A 23,355-nucleotide genomic window follows, 5' to 3' on the forward strand; every position below is an offset into this window, starting at 1 on the left:
TTTTACGTAGTGTAAAATACATATAAATCCATTTCTGTCAACACTGTTCATCTTTAAGTACTGCACTCTGATGATTCAAGTATCGGAAGGATAAGCTAGACCTTATTAGAGATGTATTTTAAATCTACTGTCAATATTTATAAGATGATGAAATCAAGAATTGTTTCTCAGAAAGTGATAAACCCAATTTTAAAATTCCTTTATGGGGCCAGCCACACGGCCGAGTGGTTAAGTTCACGCACTCTGCTTCAGTGGCCCAGGGTTTTGCAGGTTCAGATCCTGGGCTCGAGCCATGCTGAGGCGGCATCCCACATACCAGAACCAGAAGGACCTACAACTAGAATACACAACTATGTACTGGGGGGCTTTGGGGAGAAGGAAAAATTTAAAATTTAAAAAATTAAAAACAAAATTCCTTCAAAGATATGACATTTAGATCCCCTGCTGAGGAACCTAAATCAAATATACTAAAAATGTTCAGCTGAACAAAAAAATTACACACATTTACTCTATCTAGCAGAGTACTTTATCTTAACAAAACCTATTTAAAAAACTTATCTTATATGCTCTATACTTGTAATTATCAGGTTATTTTTAATATAATACATTAGAAAAATTTCCATTAGGAATTAAAGATACAGCAGCTTGTTTGTTGTTTTCAATACATGGAAAACCGGGGGGGGGGGGGCAGAGCCTGGGAAGAGATGACTTAAGAAGTACCCTCACAAAAATCCTGACTATATAATAAAATAAGGTTGGAGAAATCTACCCATACAAATTAACAGCCATCCATGAAATCAATGCAAATGACTACTGATGGGCAAATAGTTTTAGAAAACCTGAAGCTTCTCTCAAAATGATCTGAGAATAATCTTGGAAGTGGTAGAATACTGGAACTGTAAACGAATAAGCAAAAACCTCGTGATCAACTTTACTGTATACATGATTAGAAAAAAGCTATGAGAGGGGCCAGCCCCGTGGCCGAGTGGTTAACTTCGTGCGCTCTCCGCTTTGGCGGCCCAGGATTTTGCCAGTTTGGATCCGGGGTGCTCATTAGGCCATGCTGAGGCGGCACCCCACATGCCGCAACTATAAGGACACACAACTAAAATATACAACTATGTACTGGGAGGATTTGGGGAGAAAAAGGAAGAAGATTGGCAACAGTTGTTAGCTCAGGTGCCAATCTTTAAGGAAAAAAAAGAAAGAAAGAACTATGAGGGAGGGGCCTGCCCAGTGGCGCAGCAGTTAAGTGCGCACACTCCCCTTCGGTGGCCCAGGGTTTGCCAGTTCGGATCCTGGGTGCAGACGTGGCACCACTTGGCAAGCCATGCTGAGGCAGCATCCCACATATAAAGGGGAGGAAGATGGGCATGGATATTAGCTCAGGGCCAGTCTTCCTCAGTAAAAAGAGGAGGATTGGCAGCGGATGTTAGCTCAGGGCTAATCTTCCTCAAAAAAAAAAAAAAACAAAAACAGAAAAACAAAACTATGAGGGAAAAAAAGGTCTATATACCAACCTGGCTCCAGTGGACTCAATTTTGGCTTTTGCCTTTCCTTCATGCGCAAATCTTTCTATTTCATGACTTTTACCCTTTCTTATAGGTCTTCCAAAAAAACAACAAATTTTACTTTTGTCAGTATAGAATAAAAACTCTATTTTGCAATTATTGTATGTATCCAGTGGGCCCTTTTTATAAATCTAATGTAGAATCTAGTGATCTTACTTTCCCTGTATCTTAAAATACTTTGCTATTTCATTATCATTCATCAATTATTCCCAACTATGCTTCAAAAAAAGTCTACAACAGAAGAATGATGGTATCACCTGGAAGGAGATTAACAGTGAAATATATCGTTACTACTGCATCATTCTCTAGTTTCTTTATTACCTAGTCTTTCAAGAAAGTATAAAAAGACTGGAGACACCATTCTTGTAGTCTGCTTCTGGCTATTGTTGAATAGTTAACAATTACGAATTTTTATTTTCCATCAATGATTGCAAAGACAAGAAAATTTAGAGAGGAAGAACTTTCACAATTATTAAAGGAATCAGAATGATGCAAAGAGATAGACAACAGCACTCTAAATTCTAATGATGAATGTGAAATTATAAGCAGAATTTCAGACTATGAAGTCTTCAGATGACATCCTAGACGGATATTTGCCAAGAATATACTTCTCAGGAGAAAAAGGAAATTTAGTATTCACATTCAGTTAAGTCATTCAACTGGAACTTCATCATACAAAATCCTGGGACAAGAATGTGGACCACTGTGTTTTTCTAGAAGGACACATGACAGTATTCTTTCATCTTTTGTATTTGTACACCAAAATGTACTTGATACAATTCATAAGTGGACAAATGCCAAAGGCAGCTGTGTATACAAAGATGACTAGAGAGAGATGAAAAAATGCAAAAAATCCAATTGCTTAAATATGAAAGGAGTTCAATTATAGTGCAAAGACAACTATATTCTATTCAATAATATTAGAAGCCACCATAAGTTCCAAAGTATTCTTAAAGTACTGCATTCTGATAATTCAAGTATAAGATGAACCAGAAGAAATGATAAACCAGATCTTACTAGAGACGTATTTTAAATATGATTATCAGTATTTTTAAGATAGACATGTTCTGGTTTATGCATGATACCTGATGAGTAGTAATATTTAAAGAACTCTACTCATTTTAGGCATATGTATTGTCAAAACCAGGAAAATATGGAATAAAAATTTGGATTTGCTATGTTTAAATGCTTATTAAAATATCTAATAATGTTGACTGTCACCATCCTTTTATTTTTACCTGTATAAAATTTTATGTAAAATTACTTAAAAATACAAAAAAACAAACAATAAAAATGGCCCACTGAACCCAAACGATGAATGATGATGACTATTTTCCCTAGTATACTGAGGATTAAAAAAACAGAAAGAAAACCTTAAGAAGGAAAAGTGCCCACTCCAAGCACTCTCTCAGAAAGGCAGTTCAAGCTAAGCAGGCTGGAGTATCTCTTAGTGATCCATAGTGGATGGGTCCTTCAAGCTTGAATGCTGAAAAAACTACCTAAATCCCTTCGTTCTAATCCTATGTTCACCAAGGCATTACCCTTCTAGGATTCTGGCTTCCTGTTTAAGCTTACGTACAAAAGAGAGAATAAACCATTTTGTACTGCCTTGAGGCTTTGTCATTCAACATTAACATGCTGGATTCCATTTTAAACTTACATCTAGCTCTGTAAGCTTAATAACTTTACCCCTGAAAGATAAAGCCAACTAATCTAAGTTCCTGAGCCTGAATCAAAACACTATGAATTTGGCTCCACTTGAGTGCTATGGGTCAAATCAAATCACATCCCTTACAAAATGAATGGTGTCTTCACACAATGAAAAATCACTTTAATAACCCAGCATTAAAACTGCGCCCTAGTGTACTACCTCTCCAATGTTGATTACTGAATTTATTTATGACTATGTCATTGCAGTAAGAGCACTTCACAGAAATTCCTGTTCCTCAGATTCCACTTAAATCTCCAAACTTTTCCCAAGGGAGCAATTCACACTCTAAAGCAAGGGCTCTCATTGTTCTAACATTCTAAGTTTCTCTAAGAGCTTAAAAAAAAGCAGGAAGGGGCCAACCGGGTGGCATAGTGGTTAAGCTCACACTCCACTTCGGTGGCCCTGGGTTCACCAGTTCGGGTCCTGGCCACAGACCTACATGTCACTCATCAAGCCATGCTGTGGCAACATCCCACATACAAAGTAGAGGAAAACTGGCACAGCTTTTAGCTCAGGGACACACAAAAAAGGCAGGAAGTCTCCGCCCACTAAGGAGTGCCCATGAGAGACCTAAAAACACAATAGTACTCAAACTGAAGGCGGCTACGGTTTTACGGAGTAGAGGATGGAATATGAAGAATCAAATTCCAAAGGCCTATTTCAGGATTCTTTCTACCAAAAGACTCCAAGTCAAACCTTATTACAAAATGATCTCCAAATTCTAGCACACAACCAAATTGTGACTTAAATAGAATTCCAGTCTGGCTCCTCAAATGTTATCAACTTTTCATTCAAGTTAATAATGTTCAGGCCGCAGCAGTGCCGCCCAGTCGGCGTGGGTCCTCGCAACTGTCTCCGCGGTGCAAGCCTTGAGCCTCGCTCTTCCCCTGGCGGAGGCGGCGGCAGGAGGGAGCAGGCGAGCAGCCAGCGGACTCCATGGAGAGCGGCGGACACCCCGGCAGAGGCGGCGCTTGCTCCCCGGCTCCTGGGCTCCAGTGACCCACGCTGGCGCCTTGCCCTGCCCCGCGCCGGAGCGGCTGCCGGGTCCGGGACTGACCGGCCTCACTGCTCGTACCGCGCCGCCGCCTCACCTCCCCGCGCCCCGACTTGACCTCGCCCGCCATCTGTGACGGGGCGGCGGCAGCCGGAGCAGCAGCGGCAGCAAGTGCCCGCCTCTATGATGAAGTTCAAGCCCAACCAGACGCGGACCTACGACCACGAGGGCTTCAAGAAGCGGGCAGTGTGCCTGTGCTTCCGGAGCGAGCAAGAGGACGAGGTGCTGTTGGTGAGAAGCAGTCCGTACCCAGACCAATGGATTGTCCCCAGGAGGAGGCGGGGAGCCCGATGAGGAGCCTGGCGGTGCTGCGGTGAGGGAGGTTTATGAAGACGCTGGGTCAAAGGAAAATTAGGCAGACTCCTGGGCATATTTGAGAACCAAGACCGAAAGCACAGGACATATGCTTATGTTCTTACTGTCACTGAAATATTAGAAGATTGGGAAGATTCTGTTAATAGAGGAAGGAAGAGAGAGTGGTTCAAAGTTGAAGATGTTATCAAAGTTCTCCAGTGTCATAAGCCTGTACATGCAGAGTATCTGGAAAAACTAAAGCTGAGGTGTTCTCCATCCAATGGCAATTCCACTGTCCCTTCCCCTCCAGATAATAACACCTTGTTTGTAACTGCTGCACAGACCCCTGGGTTGCCATCTAGTATAATACAGAGGGAGCTGGGAGAGCATCTTCCCGACCACGTGCCACCTCACTGGGAGAGGCTTCTTTACTTTCCTCGGCAAACATCTGAATGACGCTTGCAAACTGTCTGAATTTGCCATGCAGGGTTTTCAAACAATTTGCATGTTTTTCAGATGCTTTCAAATCTTTTTTTTTAAGTGTAAAATATTTTAATAAGCCAAAGCCATGTGGAATTTTTTTTAGATGCCTTAACTGTGCCCCCTGCCCCACCCCACCTCCCATGTTATTTTGTCATTTTTTTCACTTTTTTGTCCATTCGACATCAGTCTGTGGTTTTTGTCAGATCAACCTACCTGTGGGTACGTTTTCCCCCTAAATTGGTTTCTCATTCACAGCATTAACATATTCAACAAATACTGTTGTGGGAATTTACGAACATCCTGATATTAAAGAAATCCACCCACTCAAAAACTTATTTCATAGGATCACAATTTTAATTCATAAATTCCAGATTTGGACTCTTTCTATATGGTTCAATAACTATTTTGACAAAGGACTCAATTTTCTGTTTTTAGGAATTTGTCAACTCATTTGTCTCAATGTTCACAACTAGTTATTATTGTCACTAGCTACCCGATATGGCCTATTCCCCTATAACTCAATAGTCCTTTAACATAAAGTTCAACTCTATGGAGTTGGTGATTTTTAGGGAGGTACTGTAAGCAAAATGCATGTAGCAAATGCATATCATGAAAACTGAAAAAAAAAAAGTTAATAATGTTCAACTATGCCTTTCAAAGTCACAACCAGAGATAATATGAACACCAAAGCAGGAATTTCTACGCATCACCAAACTATAAAGTAAATTTCTAAATAATGTTAACCATTAACTTGAATAATCAAAACGACCTCTTTTACAACTACATGAGACACATTTATTGAGTACTGTTCCCCTGTATCCACCATTTCATCTCACTGCTATCAATCAAGAAATAGAAAATGTACATTAGGAAAGCAAGTTTAACACCTAGAACACAATAATTCCATTATTTACCTACACAATAGTATTATCTCATTCCTATTTGTGGCCAACACTTTTAACAAATGGGTTTCTTAAGTCTTAGAAACTTGCCATTCCCCAAATGAGACAGATATAAGTACTGAAGAATATGCTTGCCTCTTCTTTAATGTATAAGCATTTCCCAAGCACTAACAATGGATTTGGTATTAAGAGAGAGACTGCCTCCAACTACAGACAGCTAAAATTTTCAGATTGGTCCTAAGAATAAAACTGAAACATTTTTAAAGGTAAGATGTAAACTATACATGCACATTGTATCTTTTGTATGAATATAATATTGAATTTAAAAAATGAGGGAGAGTCGTATCTCAAATTAATTCTTATTCCCTTTGTCTAATTTCTCACAAGGCACCTATCCCAAAGTTATAATTAAAATATAAAGATGTACATATACCCATTCTCAACCGCCTAACAAATTATACAAAATTAGGCTTCAAAACAAAACAGAGGTAGAGTCAGAGAAAGTACTCATTATGTGGATCTATTTACTGCAACTCCTATGAGTCAGAGATACCATGAGTTACTGGTAAATACACTGTAATAATAATTATAGGATTGAATTATAGGTGATTTCCAAATACAATTACCATGTATCTTTTTATGTAAAAGTTCAGGTAAAAAGATGATTTTTATAATAAAATGAGTACTTTGGGTCAGAAAAAAAAAAAAATATAAAGATGTACAACCATAATATCTGACAATCTGCCATAAAAGATGGAAGGAAAGGCACATGTCACAAGAACAACAGCTTGCCAATTCTTAGTTCCAACAGAAAACTTCACAATTAAAAAAGTTTTTACTATCATCTATGTGAAACTCAAAGGGGAAACTTAGAAAACTTTGTAAAACTGTATTATTGGCTTCAGATGTCAGGTTTCCTGTGTAACACATCTGAGCATATGTATTAACTTGCTGAACAAGGCAGTAAGGCAAAGCACCTCATAGATCACAGGGAGAAAATAATTTTTCTACTGCCCTTCAAATATCCCAGAGCATTTTATTATATATCAAGCTTAAGAGAATCAATGAACTCTTCATTTTCCCATTACCTCCAACTTTACAAGCTGAGCACTATTTTCTTAGCAATCTTTAGCAAAACCAACCATTAAGCAAATACTTACCGAAAATACTTAATTACGTTTACTGTTATAAAGATATTAAAATATATTCCACTTTTTTAAGTCAAATAAAAAAAAGTCAGATAATTAGATTTAGAAACCTTTGAGTTTTAGACCTTTCAAAACCTCAACTTTCTTTCATAAATCATACAGCATCATCGTCTTGAGGCCATTACAAGACTACGACACTAATTCATGTTCTATAACTTCATGTAAGTCTCATAAGTTGCCTGGAAAGGTGAACCGCAAGTAGCCAAACATATTTTCAAAGCAATAAAATTTTAGAGTAAACCATAGGAAACTGTCAATATTCAACCACTCCTGATCTACAAGAATGGAAATTTCATATGGCTGAACTTTACATAAACACCTGAAGAGCTCAATGGAAGGCTCTCTTCTAGATCATTTTTGTTCTAAATGCACTACTAATGGCAAAATCAAAGTCACCTTTCCCATCTTCAAACAGGAAGGATTCCTAGAACTCCAAAAGAGCAAGAGTTCTGAATCTGGCACAAAACTGACAACATCCTGTGAACATAGCATGATATGTTAAAGAACAACATTCAGGACAAAAACTGAAACTAGTTATCAGCCTCCCAACTTTCAAGCTATCTAACCTTGGAAAAGTTAATGAAGTATTCAGAGTTTAGAAGAGGCCCTCAAGAGAACGTTATGTTAAACTGAGATAAACTGTTTAAAAAGCCTCATAGATTATGTGTTAATAACTAGTACGTTATTACTGCTATACTAGTATTTGTGACTAGCAGAAAGAAAACACTGGCTGATGATTTAAAAATTAAGATACTAAAAGTAATAAACTATGTAATAAATTACCATAGAGAAAAGTATCAAGTTAAAAACGTAAGTACTCTTTTTATTTTAGGGGGAAAAAAACCCCACAAAAACATGGCAGACCTGAATGAATAAAATATGACTTCTTAATAGAAAAAGCCACAACGTTTTTTTTTTTAGTTGCCTGGGAGAAAACACAATATAACAGATAAAAACTTATCCATAAAATGCAAAGATTTTCTACATCAAAAACTACACAGACAGGAGCAGGCCCTGTGGCCGAGCGGTTAAGTTCACGCACTCTGCTTTGGTGGCCCAGGGTTTCACCAGTTCAGATCCTGGGTGTGGACCTACATACCACTCATCAAGCCATGCTGTGGCAGTATCCTACATACAAGAACTAGAAGGACTTACAACTAGGATATACAACTATGTACTGGGCCTTTGGGGAGGGGAAAAAAAAAGGAAGATTGGCAACAGATGTTAGCTCACAGCTAATCTTCCTGACAAAAAAAGATTAAAAAAAGAAAAAAACTACATGGACAAAAACCAAAGACAATTCACAGAACAAAGGGGTTAACACCCAATAAACTAATTTAAAAGATGTTCTGTATCACTAGTGATCAAGGAAATGAAGATTCAGAAGACCACAGCTTCCTTCTATCACGTTTACATAAAACTTGACTGGTTAATAATAAATCAGCCAGTCAACCTATGAGGAAACAAACACCTTCATGTGTTAGCAAAACTATGAAGTGATAATTCAAAAAGAATTTTTGGAAGACGACATGGTACATTTTGGTACTATCAAAATCTTAAATATACATGCCTTTTGATCCAGCAACTGAACTACTTCAACTACATTACCAGAAAATGATTTACATAAGGACATCAACTCTGGCTTTTTTTTTTTGGTAAGAGTGAAAAAATCTGTCAATGATTTCAGTGTCTTGTAATTATCATACAACTGTACTAAGGACTATTATGGGGTGGTTAGGAAGAATGAGGGAAATCCATATGTATAGACATAAAAATTTCTATGGTATCCTAATTAAGTGAATACAAAAATCACAAATATATAATGTATTCCCAATTTTTGTAACTTAAAAATCCACACAAATTCTTTATAAATGTAAAGAAAACAATCTAGAGAGACACTTAACTCTGGTAAATGAGATTTAAGCTGAGGTGAGGACACAAGCACACGTACACTAAGAAAGAAGGTTTACTTTTTACTTTATACACACTAATTCTGTATCATTTCGTTTTTTACAGTAAGCTTTATTACTCTGAATTTAAAGGGGGGGAGCTTTCAAAAAGTTATTTCGTTCAAAACACGAAGGACTAACAACTGTAATGCCTAAACAGTACATGTCATATGGACAGACTCCCAACTGTGGCAAAAACACATAATCGTCCGTGGGTGGCAAGATTAACTTTAAACTTCTTCCTTATGTGAATTTTCAAAGTTTTCAAAAGCAAAAACAAATGAGAGTATGGGCCTGTCCAGTGGCGCAGCAGTTAAGTGCGCACATTCCACTTCTCGGCTGCCCAGGGTTCTCGGGTTCAGATCTCGGGTGTGGACATGGCACCGCTTGGCAAGCCATGCTATGGTAGGCATCCCACATATAAAATAGAGGAAGATGGGTATGGATGTTAGCTCAGGGCCAGTCTTCCTCAGCAAACAGGGGAGGATTACCAGCCGATGTTAGCTCAGGGCTAATCTTCCTCAAAAGAAAAAAAATGAGAGTAACACCTTAACTTCAGGGAATGATTCCCCTAATTTTAAGGAGCAAACTTCACCAAGACTGAATCACAAAACACAAGGTGAAATAAAACACTCTGTAATCATCAATTTCCAAATCAATCTCCAACATCAAAGTTTTGTACATAGTTGAGGTGAGCCAAAAAGATGGTCCAGAAACTAGACAGAACCTTCCTACAGTGGAGAAAGGACAGTGTAACAACATCCTCAGCACTCCAACAGGTTTTTCCTTTAATCTGAGCCTTTACAACTCTACAGTAAGTGAACAACAATAAAAAAGTATGAAAAAGTACTCTCAGAAGTGATCACCACATATTTCTATTTCTAGAACATTTCCAAAACTAAGCTTGCTTGACCTGACCTATCACCAGAAATTCAACTTCTTCTGGAATAAGACATAAATTTCGAAAAATGAAAACAAACCAATGTTTTATCCATCCTCACAGAAAGATGCTGAGTAGAAAAAGGATAAAATATTGAGAAAAATATTTTCACTGGAGTCTATAAAGTCTGAGTGAACATGGTACAGTAATAATCAGCAGAATCACTACTACAATTCATACAAGCCACCAAGTACTCCAACAGGCCTTAATTTTCAGCACTTTGCCACTTTGTTTCCCGGTGTCTTCCCATACCAGCTGAGCCATTTCCCTCAAGGACACAAATACACACCACACCTTGACTACAGTTAGAGGTTTCCTTACAGGGAAGTTCTTAGTACCCAGTTTTGGTGGAAGTCAACTATAAAAGAAAAAAATTAGTAAAGTGAATGCTATAACATTAGGGAGCAAGCTCATAATGCCCTGACACAATTAGATTATAACATGCTTTGATTTAGCAAAAGCGAAAGAATGCACAGTGAACTTAGATTAAGTAATTAAAATCTAGGCAGAATTTTAGAATGGAAATGAGTTTAAGTTATCAGAGATTAACTGTAAACTTCTACAATTCTTTGGTTTCCTAGCATAACACCTACAATTAATGGGAACTCAGAGAAAATTTACCACTGAAAAAATTATGAAGAATAATTCCTTTGCAGGTATTAAATGAATTCAATTGCAAAATGCTCAGAACAGTGGCAGAGATTATGTCCTGCTGTTTATAAAAACATTTAGATAGCTATTTCATCAATAAAGGTTCTCCTATGCCCCCAGTTCCCCTATCCCTACCCCACCATAGATAAACAAGGTTCAAATGAGATTTGAAAATCTCTCTTTCACTATCAAGCCAACTCCTTGTGAGAAATATATTTGGCATATCTGAGCACCTTGGAGGAACTGTATCAACTTAGATCTCCCTGGAGGAACTGTATCAACTTAGATCTCCCCTTATGCCTATGAGAATGGCTATAATCACCAAGACAAGAAGTAACAAATGCTGGAGAGGTTGTAGAGAAAAGGGAACCCTCATACACCGCTGGTGGGAATCAAACTGGTGCAGCCACCACGGAAAACAGTATGGAGATTTCTCAACAAGTTAAAAATAGAAATACCATATGACCCAGCTATCCCACTACTGGGTACTTACCCAAAGAACTTGAAATTAACAATACAAAGAGACTCATGCACCTCTATGTTCACTGCAACATTATTCACAATAGCCAAGACATGGAAGCAACCCAAGTGCCCACTGACTGATGAATGGATGAATATGATGTGGTGTGTACATATATACACAATGGAATACAACTCAGCCATAAAAAAAAAAGAAATCGTCCCATTTGCAACCACATGGATGGACCTTGAGGGTATTATGTTAATCGAAATAAGCCAGACGGAGAAAGATAAACACCATATGATTTCACTCGTTTGTGGAAGATAAACAAACTTACAGACAAAGAGAATAGCTTAGTGGTTACCAGAGGGAAGAGGGGTGAGAGGGTGGGCACAAGGGGTGAAGGGACACATTTCTATGGTGTCTGACAAATAATAATGTATAACTGAAATTTCACATTGTTATAAACTATTATGGCCACAATAAATAAAGAGACGGAAATCTACACAATTGATAGATTAAAATATGAAAATACAAATTAGTAAGAAAAAAATCAAATTTTCTATCTCCAACAAACTAAGTATACCTCTATTTGACAATTACTTCCAAGTTTCTTTTTATATAACAGAAGACATATTAATGAATATTAACATATTCAAGACAAACACCCAAGATCTACTAACTGTGGGAAAAAAGCAAGATACAAAGCAGCAGTACCCTATGATCCCTTTTTTTTTTTTTAAAAAGAGGGGGGAGGGAGAGCCTAGGAATGCTATGTAAGCCATGAACAGTAGTTTTTCTCTCTGGGCAGTGATTTTTGGTTTTTTTCCTCTTTGTTTTTCTGTACTTTTAAAATTTTCCAGACATTCCTAGAATGTTCAATAAGGCAGGAGGCTAATTACAATATTTCACATTATTACATATGAGCCATATTAATGATCACTATAATAAAGAATGATTACTAATATCTCACAAAGATACTGAGTAAAAAGCACGAGACAAATTTTAAATCAGCAAAAAGGAGGAAAATAATGACCAAAACCATACAGTTCTCTGTACTAGATTCTCTGCAAAGCAATTCAAATGCACTATCAATCCTTAACTCTCAAATTATTTTCATTTTAGTGATAAAAAAACTTGACCAAGGTCACAAAGCTAAATATGGGAGAGCTAACACATGAATCTCAGTTCTGATTCTAAAACTCAAGCATTGCTATATTATACAGCCATTACCAACAGAAAGAATAAAGAAAAGGAATTAGATTTATTTTCCATCACGTAAACAGATTGTCCTACAAGAATATTTATTTAAAACAACCAACAAAAAATAGGCACACGAGAAAATAAACTTATAAATACATACCTCTACTTCATCTCCTTCACTAATTTCTTTTTTTATGTCAGGTGGTGGTGGTAATCTAACTTCATTAAACGGAACCTGGCGTTCTGGTTGCCAACTGAAGAATTAGAAAAGGAATTAACAATTTTAAAATTTATTACAAACAGTCCCCTGACTTATGATGGTTTGACTTATGACTTTTTGACTTTAAAATGGTGTGAAAGTGATATGCATTCAGTAGAAATTGTATTTCAGATTTTGAATTTTCATCTTCTCCCAGGCTAGCGATATGCAGTACGATCCTGTCTCACGACGCTGGCCAGTGGCAGTGAGCCCCAGCTCCCAGTCAGCCATGTGAGGACAAGGATAAACAAGTGATAACAGTTACAATCATTCTGTTCTTCACTTTCAGACTAGTATTCAATAAATTACATAAAATATTCAACATTTATTATAAAATAGGCTTTGTGTTAGATGATTTTGACCAACTGTAGGCTAATTTAGGTGTTCTGAGCACGTTTAAGACAGGCTGGGCTAAGCTACGATGTTAGGCAGGTTAGGTATACTAAATGCATTTTTGACTTAATGATTATTTTCCACTTACGATACAATTATCAGGCTGAAACCCCATAATAAGTTGAGGAAGATCTGTATTCTAATAGCTCCTAATATGGAAGCTATATACTCTATGCTTAGTGCTGAATATTTTTCAAGTTAATCGTTTAGCTTTTCCTAAAGAAAAACAATCTTCATATTATATATTTTTTCCCAAGTAATTATAGATTGAGGTAGAACAGATTTTGCATGACTCCTGATGGAGTTTACAAATAATTAATATCACTGATAATAATTATATAGTACTTTTCAAATTACTCACTCTCAGGGAACAGTACATACATTATTCTGCAAATGAAATAGGCTAAAGTCACAGTAATGACTTAGAGATTCAAAATGATGTCATATCTATACCACTGCCAAACAAACAGCAGTGAGATCAATTTATTTCAAAGACTTTTACAACTATATAGCCTGTCAAAGGAATACACTTTGAGATTATAAAATATAAACTGCATAATTCCTTTTTAGTGTACATGTTTACAGAAACACAGAAAACTACTCCATTATGCTGAATAGCTGAATTAACAAAAGATTTAATTTTCTCACATAGAATTTATCTTTTCTACAATGAACATATACATTATAATTAACCTAGAAAAAGCATACTTTTAATCTTTGTAGCTAATATGAATTTATTTAAACTACTAATTTAGCTGCTGCTTAACTGACTTTTGTGTGTTATATTTTATAAGCTGAGTTGATAAAGCTAAAAATTTTTTCCTACTCTAAGTTCTAACAGCTTATTCATATGCCTAGGAGGTATATGAGCACATAAAATGTTCCTATAGCTTCTATCTGCCAAGGTTGGGCAAAAAAGCAGGAGACAAGGAAAGATTTTTGAGCGCTTTCTTTTCATCATTACTGTCTAAATGGCAGCTGCTCAAAGACGGAAATCATCTCAACACTTGTCTCTACATGAAACAAGTCGAAACAGCTGTTGGGCAGATACCTTTTCAGGCAGTTCCAGAAGCAGCTTAAAAGTGAAAGTTGAACAGTTCTTTCTGGATCTTCAATTACACAGTGCTCCTTTATAACTCTTCCTAACCAAGCCCAGCATACTGTCTTTCACATTTTTAGAACATTACCTAGCCCTTACAATAGATATTATTCCTTATTAACACGAAGCAATTAAAGGTGGCCTAATACTTATTCCGACTACCAGTAGCCATTTGGAAGGCCTTCTACAATATTATTTCAACATTCTGGGGTTTTTTTGTCTGTCTGTTGTTGGGTTTTTTTTTTTGTTTTTTTTTTTTTTGAGGAAGATTAGCCCTGAGCTAACATCTACCGCCAATCCTCCTCTTTTTGCTGAGGAAGACTGGCCCTGAGCTAACATCCCTGCCCATCTTCCTTTACTTTATATGTGGGGCACCTACCACAGCATGGTTTGCCAAGCGGTGCCATGTCCGCACCCAGGATCTGAACTGGCGAATCCCGGGCCACCAAAGCAGAACGTACGCACGTAACCACTGCGCCACTGGGCCAGCCCCTCCACATTCTGGGTTTTTAAGAATTAGGCATATTATAATCCCATTTGTGCCACCTACTTTTGCAAAAGCTACTTACTGAATCATGTTCACATGTGTTTCGGGAAAGAGAGGTCATGAAAAAGTGACACGCAAATTGTGTGCAGAAAAAGAGGCACAGAGTTATCAAAACTAGAATTAGTGAACTCATAAAGACCCCCTACCCAAAAGCAAAATCATTTTCCAGTGGCAACAGGGGCACCCAAAAGCAAACAGTTCGGCACTCCTGATCTTTAAAATTAAGATCTCTATCAATAAAAAATCACTTACTTATTCTCAAAAACAACTGTGAGGGAGTCTTCATGAACATCTTTGATAAATCCCTGTAAAAAAACAAAAATAAAAACACTATTAAAAGCCTATCAATATCCAATTAAATGCTGTTAACTCTAAAAGGCTGTATTAACTCTAAAAGGCTCTCTATGTGTACAAAAACAATACAGAGTACTAAAAAGAACAGGGCTTGGAATTAGGGAGATCTGGGTTTGATTTCAGGTCCATCATTTATGAGACGTGTGACCTTGGAAGTTATTTAAACCCCCTGAACTTCAGTTTTCACACAGTATCATCTACCTCAGAATAGGAAAAACAAATGTACATCCCTGAAACATCACAGGTACTAGTTGATACTCATTGTTCAGGCTCTAGAGTCAGGCTGCCAGGATTCACATCCCAGGCTGTATCATTCATACATTCTTGAGCATAGTTTTAACCTAACGGTTCATTTCAATACTACACCTCATGGAATTACGAGAATTAAATGAAATAATTAATGTTTACTACAGTACTTGGCAGAGACAGAACTGAAATTTATACAAATATCAGTTATAAATACTAAATTACAGTCACGTGCCGCTTAACAGGAATATGTCTGAGAAATGTGTCATTAGACAATTTCATTGTTGTGTGAAAATCGCGAAGTGTACTTACACAAACCTACATGGTATAGCCTCCTACACACCTAGGCTATATAGTAATAACCATCATATGTGCTCCATCGTTGACCGAAACGTTATGTAGTGCACGACTGTAGAGCCCACCTTTAGCAAAAGGCTTCACTACATTTTGAATACTAACCTTGGCATTAATCTTATTTTTCCTACCAACTTCTCTTCCTCCCTCGCTTAAAAACAATTGGGCTATAGCAAGTACACTGCCTCGAAACTATTTTGGAATGAATATAAATAATAAAAATCAGTGTTCATTTTCTAACCTAAAAATTAATTTTGAAATTAGTCTTTTTGCTCTATCTTCATTTGATTAATACAGCTGAAAAAAATGGTAACATCTGACATATTCAAAAAAGAGCAAGGGACGCGGGTGTAGAATAACTGTTGTTCAAATCCTTGCTCCACCACTACATAACCTTGGGCAAGCAGTACTTGGACCTGTATGATTACAACTGATAGTAAATGACACTTTATATTACTGTCAATCAGAACTACAAAGTTCTCAACCTCAGTCAAACGCTTACACACACGCTTTGAACCACTAGGTACTTTGTAAACACTTTTCTAAAACATTTATCACACTAGACTCCATAATGTGCACTAAAAACTAGCTAAATAAACACACACACTCTCTTGCAGTACCCGGTTAAAACACGGCAGAAATAAACACATCTGTTTACCTCATCTCCTTCCCAAAAGTCCATTAAATAATTCTAAAGGAATTTTAAGGCATAAACCCACAAGAAAAAGACAATAAATAGAAAAAAACTGGGGAAATTTACAAAGCAGACAGAAGAGGATTAACAGTAATTTCTTAAAAAATAACTACTAATATTTAAATACTTATAATGTCAGACATTATTCTAAGCAAATTAGCAAACCAAAGACTACGAAACAAACAAGCAGTGGAAAAACCGAAAGGCAAGCAGATCAGTATTACCACCCCAGAAAATCTCTAGAACTCAAGACAGAAATCTTGGAAAGAGGATACCAGATGGAGATGAAAATAAAATTATTTTATTTTCTTTAGTAATGTAGAATCACCAATCACAGAGTGCAGGTAACTCATAAATCGAATGTCTCTCAGTGCCCTCCTCCTACACTTGCTACTCAACAGTATGATTTTGTAACTTGGCCCTATCTCTCTCCAGCTCCAAATGCCTATCATCTGATTTATTTGTGTGCTATGGGACATTTCAATGCGAATATCCTCATATGACGCCTAAAACTCAGGATACCTTCTGTTCATGAGTGCTATAGTAGCTCTTGCCTTGCGATTCTGGAGACAATTTTTATTCCTCTTTCTCCTCCCAAAGCTAAAACTTAAGAGCTGCCATTTCAGTTCAAGCTCTGATTACCTGACCACGCTGTAACAACTTCCTGGCCAGTTTCTCTATTTCTAGTAGTTCATCCGTACATCCACTTTCAGCAAGCATTTTGGTCAGCACTTTCATAGTAATGTTACCAGCATATCTCTCTGTATTATACCCTTGCCATTTGTAGAGAGTATTTCAGAAACTGAGAACTTCCAAGTTCATAAATATCAGAGTAAAACATCTCACCAGAGGTTAGTCATGTTTTCAACTTTCACTAACGTTTTCTAGTCCTTCACAAACAACTTTCAGAGTATGAAATGTTTCACTAATTAATCTTTATCATTTCTGTTATCATTTATACAGTGAATTAGTTCAAATCACGGCTCCAAGCCACTAGGAAATTCAACTCTTCATTATAATAAAAACCTCTTCTTCTACCTAAAAAATCAGTGTTTAAAAACGTCTTCCCACTCCCATCCCCACTTTACTTCCACCAAAAACATCAGCATCAGCTTTCTTTGGGTGCACATTTTTCATCAACTTTAAGAAAAAAATATGGCTATAGACACCTACTCATTGCTAATATCCTCAGGCATGAGATTAAATAGATTAAGGACTTGACACCCAGCCCTTAAAGTTAAAGTGTATTTGGACTGTAGTGAACAATTAGGAAACTTGCTCTCATCTCCAAACCCTAGATTCTAGGGATAAGGTGCTTCTAATGGCAAGATTTCCATTAAATTGGGACCATTTGATGCAGGACACAATCAACACGTTTCAAAGTACTTTTGTACTCTCCAAGTCACCAGAATGATGGTGGGTCCCCATATACTCAAAAGACCCAAAATGCCAGGTTTGGGTGTTTACCAAAATCTTTGGGAGTCAGGGGACACCAAGTAACAATGGCCACATTTGTCTGCACATGGCATAAGGGGGCTTTACGACTTTAAGTCTCCATAACTTCTGTCCTCCTCGTATTAGTCCCAACTTTGGGAATTTAGTCTCTCTCTTCCTTTTCACACTCATCTGGCCCAGGACCCGTATTTCCCAGACCAAAACCTTTGACACCTCCTTTTCTTCCTCCCATACATATGCAAACACTCAAGATTCCAAGGCATCATTATAAAATGGTCTCTTAATTTGTTCACACAGCCCAATATACGTTTCCATTTGAAACTCTCAACTATAATTTAAAATAATGATCAGTAACAATGCAATATAACACATATCTTAAGTGTGATCAAAATATCTTAGAAGGTTATCCCCAAGAAAATAACAAACAGAGCATGATATAGTAATAACCAAAAAATGCCAAAACTTATGTGTGAATTGGGTAAAGGATGGGATGGACGGAGTAGCAGGAATCCCTGAGCAGTGGAAGCACTATTTGAAGGATTTTTAAAAAGCAATCTAGCCTAAAATAAAAATTTTTTTAAAAACTCATAGACTAAGTAAGGTGGCAAGTTAACCAATAAACAATAAGCTTCCTAAATAAAAACAATAAGCAGCTGGAAAATAGAACAGACAAAAACATTCTTCTACCAACAGTGATCAAAAAATAAAATCCACGGGGCCAAGTGGTTAAGTTTGCAGACTCCCCTTCAGTGGCCCAGGGTTTCGCTGGTTCGGGTCCTGGGCGCGGACATGGCACCACTCGTCAGGACACATTGCGGCGGCATCCCACATGTCACAACTAGGAGGACCCACAACTAAAAATATACAACTATGTACCGGAGGGCTTTGGGGAGAAAAAGCAGAAGAGAAAAAAAAAAGAAAATTAACAAGAGTTGTTAGCTCAGGTGCTAATCTTTAAAAAAGAAAAGTAAAAAATAAATCGTAATTTTAATAATATAAATCCTGTTTAAAATGTTACACATTTACTGCAGTTTGTTCTGGACTTTGCTTTTCTCCTCCCACTTTATATCTTTAGATCCTTCCTATCAGAATATAAAGATCAATCTCATTTTTTTAAATTTGCATAAAGTGTTTGGCAATTTTGAGGTGGGAGCTTAAACGGCCTGTGGAAATAACAAGGTACACAGGATATCTGCCTAACTTTAGGATACATTTTTGAAGTTACAGAACGCTACAGCTGGAAAACAACGTTTTTCAACTTGATAAGGGTAGTCATGGGGAAAAAACTCTTATCAGTTAAGTAGAAAGGAACACAATATAAATGCATTTCAGGAATTCAAAGATTGAGATTATGAAAATAATCAAAAATCACAACAGATGAATTATAGGCCCAGGCTGTGGGAAAGTCATCTAACAACTCTTGAAGACATACAAAATTTTCTTTATAGACCTTCTGGATCCCTCATTTTAGAGGGAAGGTGAAACCATATACATCAAAAAGCCCCAAAGTTTTACTCCCTAGGAGATTATAAATACTGAATTTAAAGCCTAATCTTCTGTCTGGAGCTCTTTTCATTAAATCATTATCAATCACGTGATAAAAATTACCTTTTGCTAATTCGTAGTTTTTAACTCCCAAGGTTAAGTCTGGTAACCATATTAATTTGAAGAAATAAGTCATTTTTCCTAAGAAGCCTATTGAAGGCAAAGTTCCAGAACAAAACATCAAAATCCAGTTCACGGGGTCGGCCTGGTGGTGCAGCGGCTAAGTGCACACACTCCGCTTCAGCGACCTGGGGTTCACCGGTTCGGATCCCAGGTGTGGACATGGCACTGCTTGGCAAGCCATGCTGTGGCAGGCATCACACATATAAAGTAGAGGAAGATGGGCACGGATGTTAGCTCAGGGGCAGTCTTCCTCAGCAAAAAGAGAAGGATTGGCAGCATATGTTAGCTCAGGACTAATCTTGCTCAAAAAAAAAAAAAAAAAAGAAAGAAAGAAAATCCAGTTCACACTGGGAAGGCAGCTATATTGTCCAAAACACACACTTCAGTTAAAATAAAATTTTAATATTTAAAATACTGATCAATTTATCAGACGCTCTGCTTGAGATGTGGCTTAGAAATCTAGAAATGCATAAACTCCCTTGAGAACATTCCCACTAAAGTAATTAAGAACACATTATCTTAGTCTAGGAAAATTCCTTTTTGACTGCAAAGTAACTAACATTTCAAATTCACCTATTACTTTAGATTTTTCAAAAATCTACTAACGACCTCCCATTATTGCAATTCATTACAACACAAAAATCACATTCCTTATAAAGAGGAAAACAGAAACTTAAAAACCTTAATACTCAACAAACTACTCCAGAAACCAGACAGCTTGAATCCTCAATTAAAGTAAGGCTTAGAATAGATTCCCAGATGCAAAAAAAACCAAGATTTACACCCTAAAGCTGTTAACTCTTAAATTTCAAAACTCTTATTACACGAGTTCAACGAATGCCAACAGACTGAGGAAAAAACATCAGCAAGGATGACTAAATAGGCAGCAGGCCTGTAATGACTCCAGTCTCAAGGGGAAAAGCAAAGGATCTGTCAGGAATCAAACCTCTAGTTCACATTCATTCTCTTAAGCAAGCAAAAAGAAAAAGTTCTCACACTCACATTACGGCCTCCTTCAAACTTGTTCAAGTATCCTTAAATAACTTAAGATTCACTCCAGCTTTAACACTTGTATCAAAGTTTTTCTTTTTAAAGTCTTTCTCAGGATCACTAGCATGAAATTTAAAGATTATATTTTTCTATTTATTTGGCATAACAGTCAAACAACTACATTTTTTATGCCTTTTCCAATGTGTTAAGACATTACAGTTGTTGGCTTAATTACTGAAGCAAACTTGCGATAAAATACTGTATTTCTGAAAGTGAACTGAGTGGAATAAATTCTTTATACATTAGAGGCATTGGGCTCAGTTTGTTAGATCCTTGAAGGCCTTTCCTCTGACTAGGTTAACAATCTCCATTTTCCCTAACTGCATCAGTTAAAGCTTACAGCTGTGAATAAACATGATTACAAAAACATAACCCATGAGGAAGTAAAAGTTAATAGCCAAATTTAGGCAAAATCCAACTCAGGTTTTTGTTTTTCAAGAACTGCCACAATGGATTTGATAATCACTTGTTATCCTCTGACTAATTATCAGTTTACTTCCTGATGCATTCTCTGGCCCCAGTCTACCTTCCCAGCCCCTCAATCCTAACAATTTAACATCTCTGAAATCAGAATGCTTCTCACAATTGACGGCATCTTAAAATAGCTGATTAGCCATATGACAGTCAGGATACAAATGTCACTGTTTAAGCATGCTCAAACTTGGTTTGCTTACAATTTGCTATGGTACTTGACTACAACTCCTTGACATTTCATTCAGCAGACCAAGAAGGACTATTTTAGGAAGGATTAATGTTTCTTACCAGAAGCTTGTTCTGTTGACACCTTCTGATAAAATCAAGAAGGCACCAGCACAAAACTTGTAGAGTGGGTGAAAATTCTTAGAAAAAAATCCTGGCGATAACAGAGGAGAGCTCTTTCATTCTATTTACCTTTTTTTAAAGATTTTATTTTTTTTCCTTTTTCTCCCCAAAGCCCCGCGGTACATAGTTATATATTCTTCGTTGTGGGTCCTTCTAGTTGTGGCATGTGGGACGCTGCCTCAGCGTGGTTTGATGAGCAGTGCCACGTCCACACCCAGGATTCGAACAAAGGAAACACTGGGCCGCCTGCAGCGGAGAGCGCAAACTTAACCCATCGGCCAGGAGGCCAGGCCCAGGAGAGCTCTTTTAAAATATGCTTGGAACACCAATGCTCTCCACAGCACTGAGGAAGATATTGTGAGAAAAAACACAATCATCTGAATGTAAATATGTTTTAACCAACGTATTTTGCTTATATTTTCCACTTTATGTACGCAAGTGTTTAAAGATGACCTTTGAATAAGTATATGACAAGAACTCTAAAATACAAAACTACCACACATAGATTAATCAGCAACATTTCTTTTTTCTTAGTGCCCCTTACAATTGATACCATTTTAGATACAATGAAATTGTATGCATCTTCCACTAACTTTCCAAATCCATATACAGAAAGATAACGTACTACCTGGACCCTAAACCCAACTTCCACCTATATCAACATCTCCACCCCTGGCCTACTTTCATACATCAAATCAACACATCAACAGTGGGAATCACCTGTTGTCCTGTTTCCAACTCTACGCATGTACAATCCAGGAATTAGAAGATTAAAAAAAGACAAAATTGAGTATAGCAAAGAGTATTTTTTTTAAAGATTGGCACCTGAGCTAACATTGGTTGCCAATCTTTTTGTTTCCCTCTTGCTTCTCCCCAAAGCCCCCCAGGACACAGTTGTATGTTCTAGTTGTAGGTCCTTCTGGTTGTGCTATGTGGGACGCCACCTCAACGTGGCTTGATGAGTGGTGCCATGTCTGCGCCCAGGATCCAAACCGGCGAAACCCAGGCCACCAAAGCAGAGCGCGTAAACTTAACGACTCAGCCACAGAGCCAGTTCCACAAACAGTATTTCTTACTTAACCAGGCTTCTAAAAGAATACAGCCCCATCACTAAGGCACTCATTATGTGTAATGAACTAACTTCTTGCGCATGCATCTAAAATGGTACTAGCTACGCACTATCCTTGGAAGAACTGAGAAAAGTGTGTTTCTGTTTTATAATTCAGATGAGAAAAATCTATTGGGTTGAGAAAATTGACTTAGGAGCTGCCAGATCTAAGCGATCAACATTACCTAAGCAATTTTATATGAGTCTCACTTTGCAAACTCAGAGTCAAAGCTTCTTAAACTAAGTATTCCCAGGCACTCAAAGGTGTGCTAGTAGTTAAACCTACTCCTCTCCCCCAAAAATACCACAGTAAATCTTCCTGGAGCTTTTATAACAAGTAATTTAAATAATTTATAATAGACATTTTATGTTTCTGGACTGTGTATACAGTTAACAGGTATAGAAAGAACTCCTTACTAGGGAAACTGAAAAAAAAAAAAAAAAAACCCCCACCTCACTTACACCACCACAGTATAATGACTTCACTGTTAAGACTGGTCTCAGATCCACTACTTACTATGTGGTAGGTAAAACAAAAGAGGGCCCAGGGCAGTAAGGAAAGGAAAATAAGACTGGCTTTAGAAAATAAGACACACTCCTCACTGGCTTTATTTGCCCCAAAGCAAATCACAATGTCCCCCTTCAGGGACTCTCTACGGTCTTCACAGAGCACCCCAAGCTTTTTGGAGCAATTCTCAGGAGGTTCTATCAACTGTAACTGGGACCCAGCTCTCCTGGATGCTGGACGCCCTCTTCCCATCCCAATCCCAGAAGTGAGAGAGATTTGTCTAAAAAGAGCAAGTACCAAATTCCCCCACATGCAAAAACACAAACTTTAAAATACAGGTTATCTATTTTGTGGTGCTAGCACGTGTATAAA

At 37.4% G+C, this 23,355-nt stretch overlaps 1 protein-coding gene and 1 pseudogene across 8 annotated transcripts in view; one reads left to right on the top strand and one right to left on the bottom strand.

Moving 5' to 3' along the window:
- Nucleotides 1-23,355, bottom strand: part of FXR1 (FMR1 autosomal homolog 1) — a 69,259-nt gene that overhangs the window by 35,532 nt on the left and 10,372 nt on the right. For all 8 annotated transcript variants that reach the window (XM_070509369.1, XM_014838338.3, XM_070509368.1 and 5 more), the window contains exons 2-3: nt 14,977-15,029; nt 12,587-12,680 (exon numbers count right to left, since the gene is read on the bottom strand). In XM_070509369.1, coding sequence (XP_070365470.1) covers nt 12,587-12,680; nt 14,977-15,029 — 147 coding nt within the window. The remainder of the gene's footprint in view (nt 1-12,586; nt 12,681-14,976; nt 15,030-23,355) is intronic.
- Nucleotides 4,331-5,237, top strand: LOC139045254 (diphosphoinositol polyphosphate phosphohydrolase 2 pseudogene; annotated as a pseudogene).

This window comes from Equus asinus, chromosome 5 (genome assembly GCF_041296235.1).
Source record: "Equus asinus isolate D_3611 breed Donkey chromosome 5, EquAss-T2T_v2, whole genome shotgun sequence".
Classification (NCBI taxonomy): Eukaryota; Metazoa; Chordata; class Mammalia; order Perissodactyla; family Equidae; genus Equus; species Equus asinus.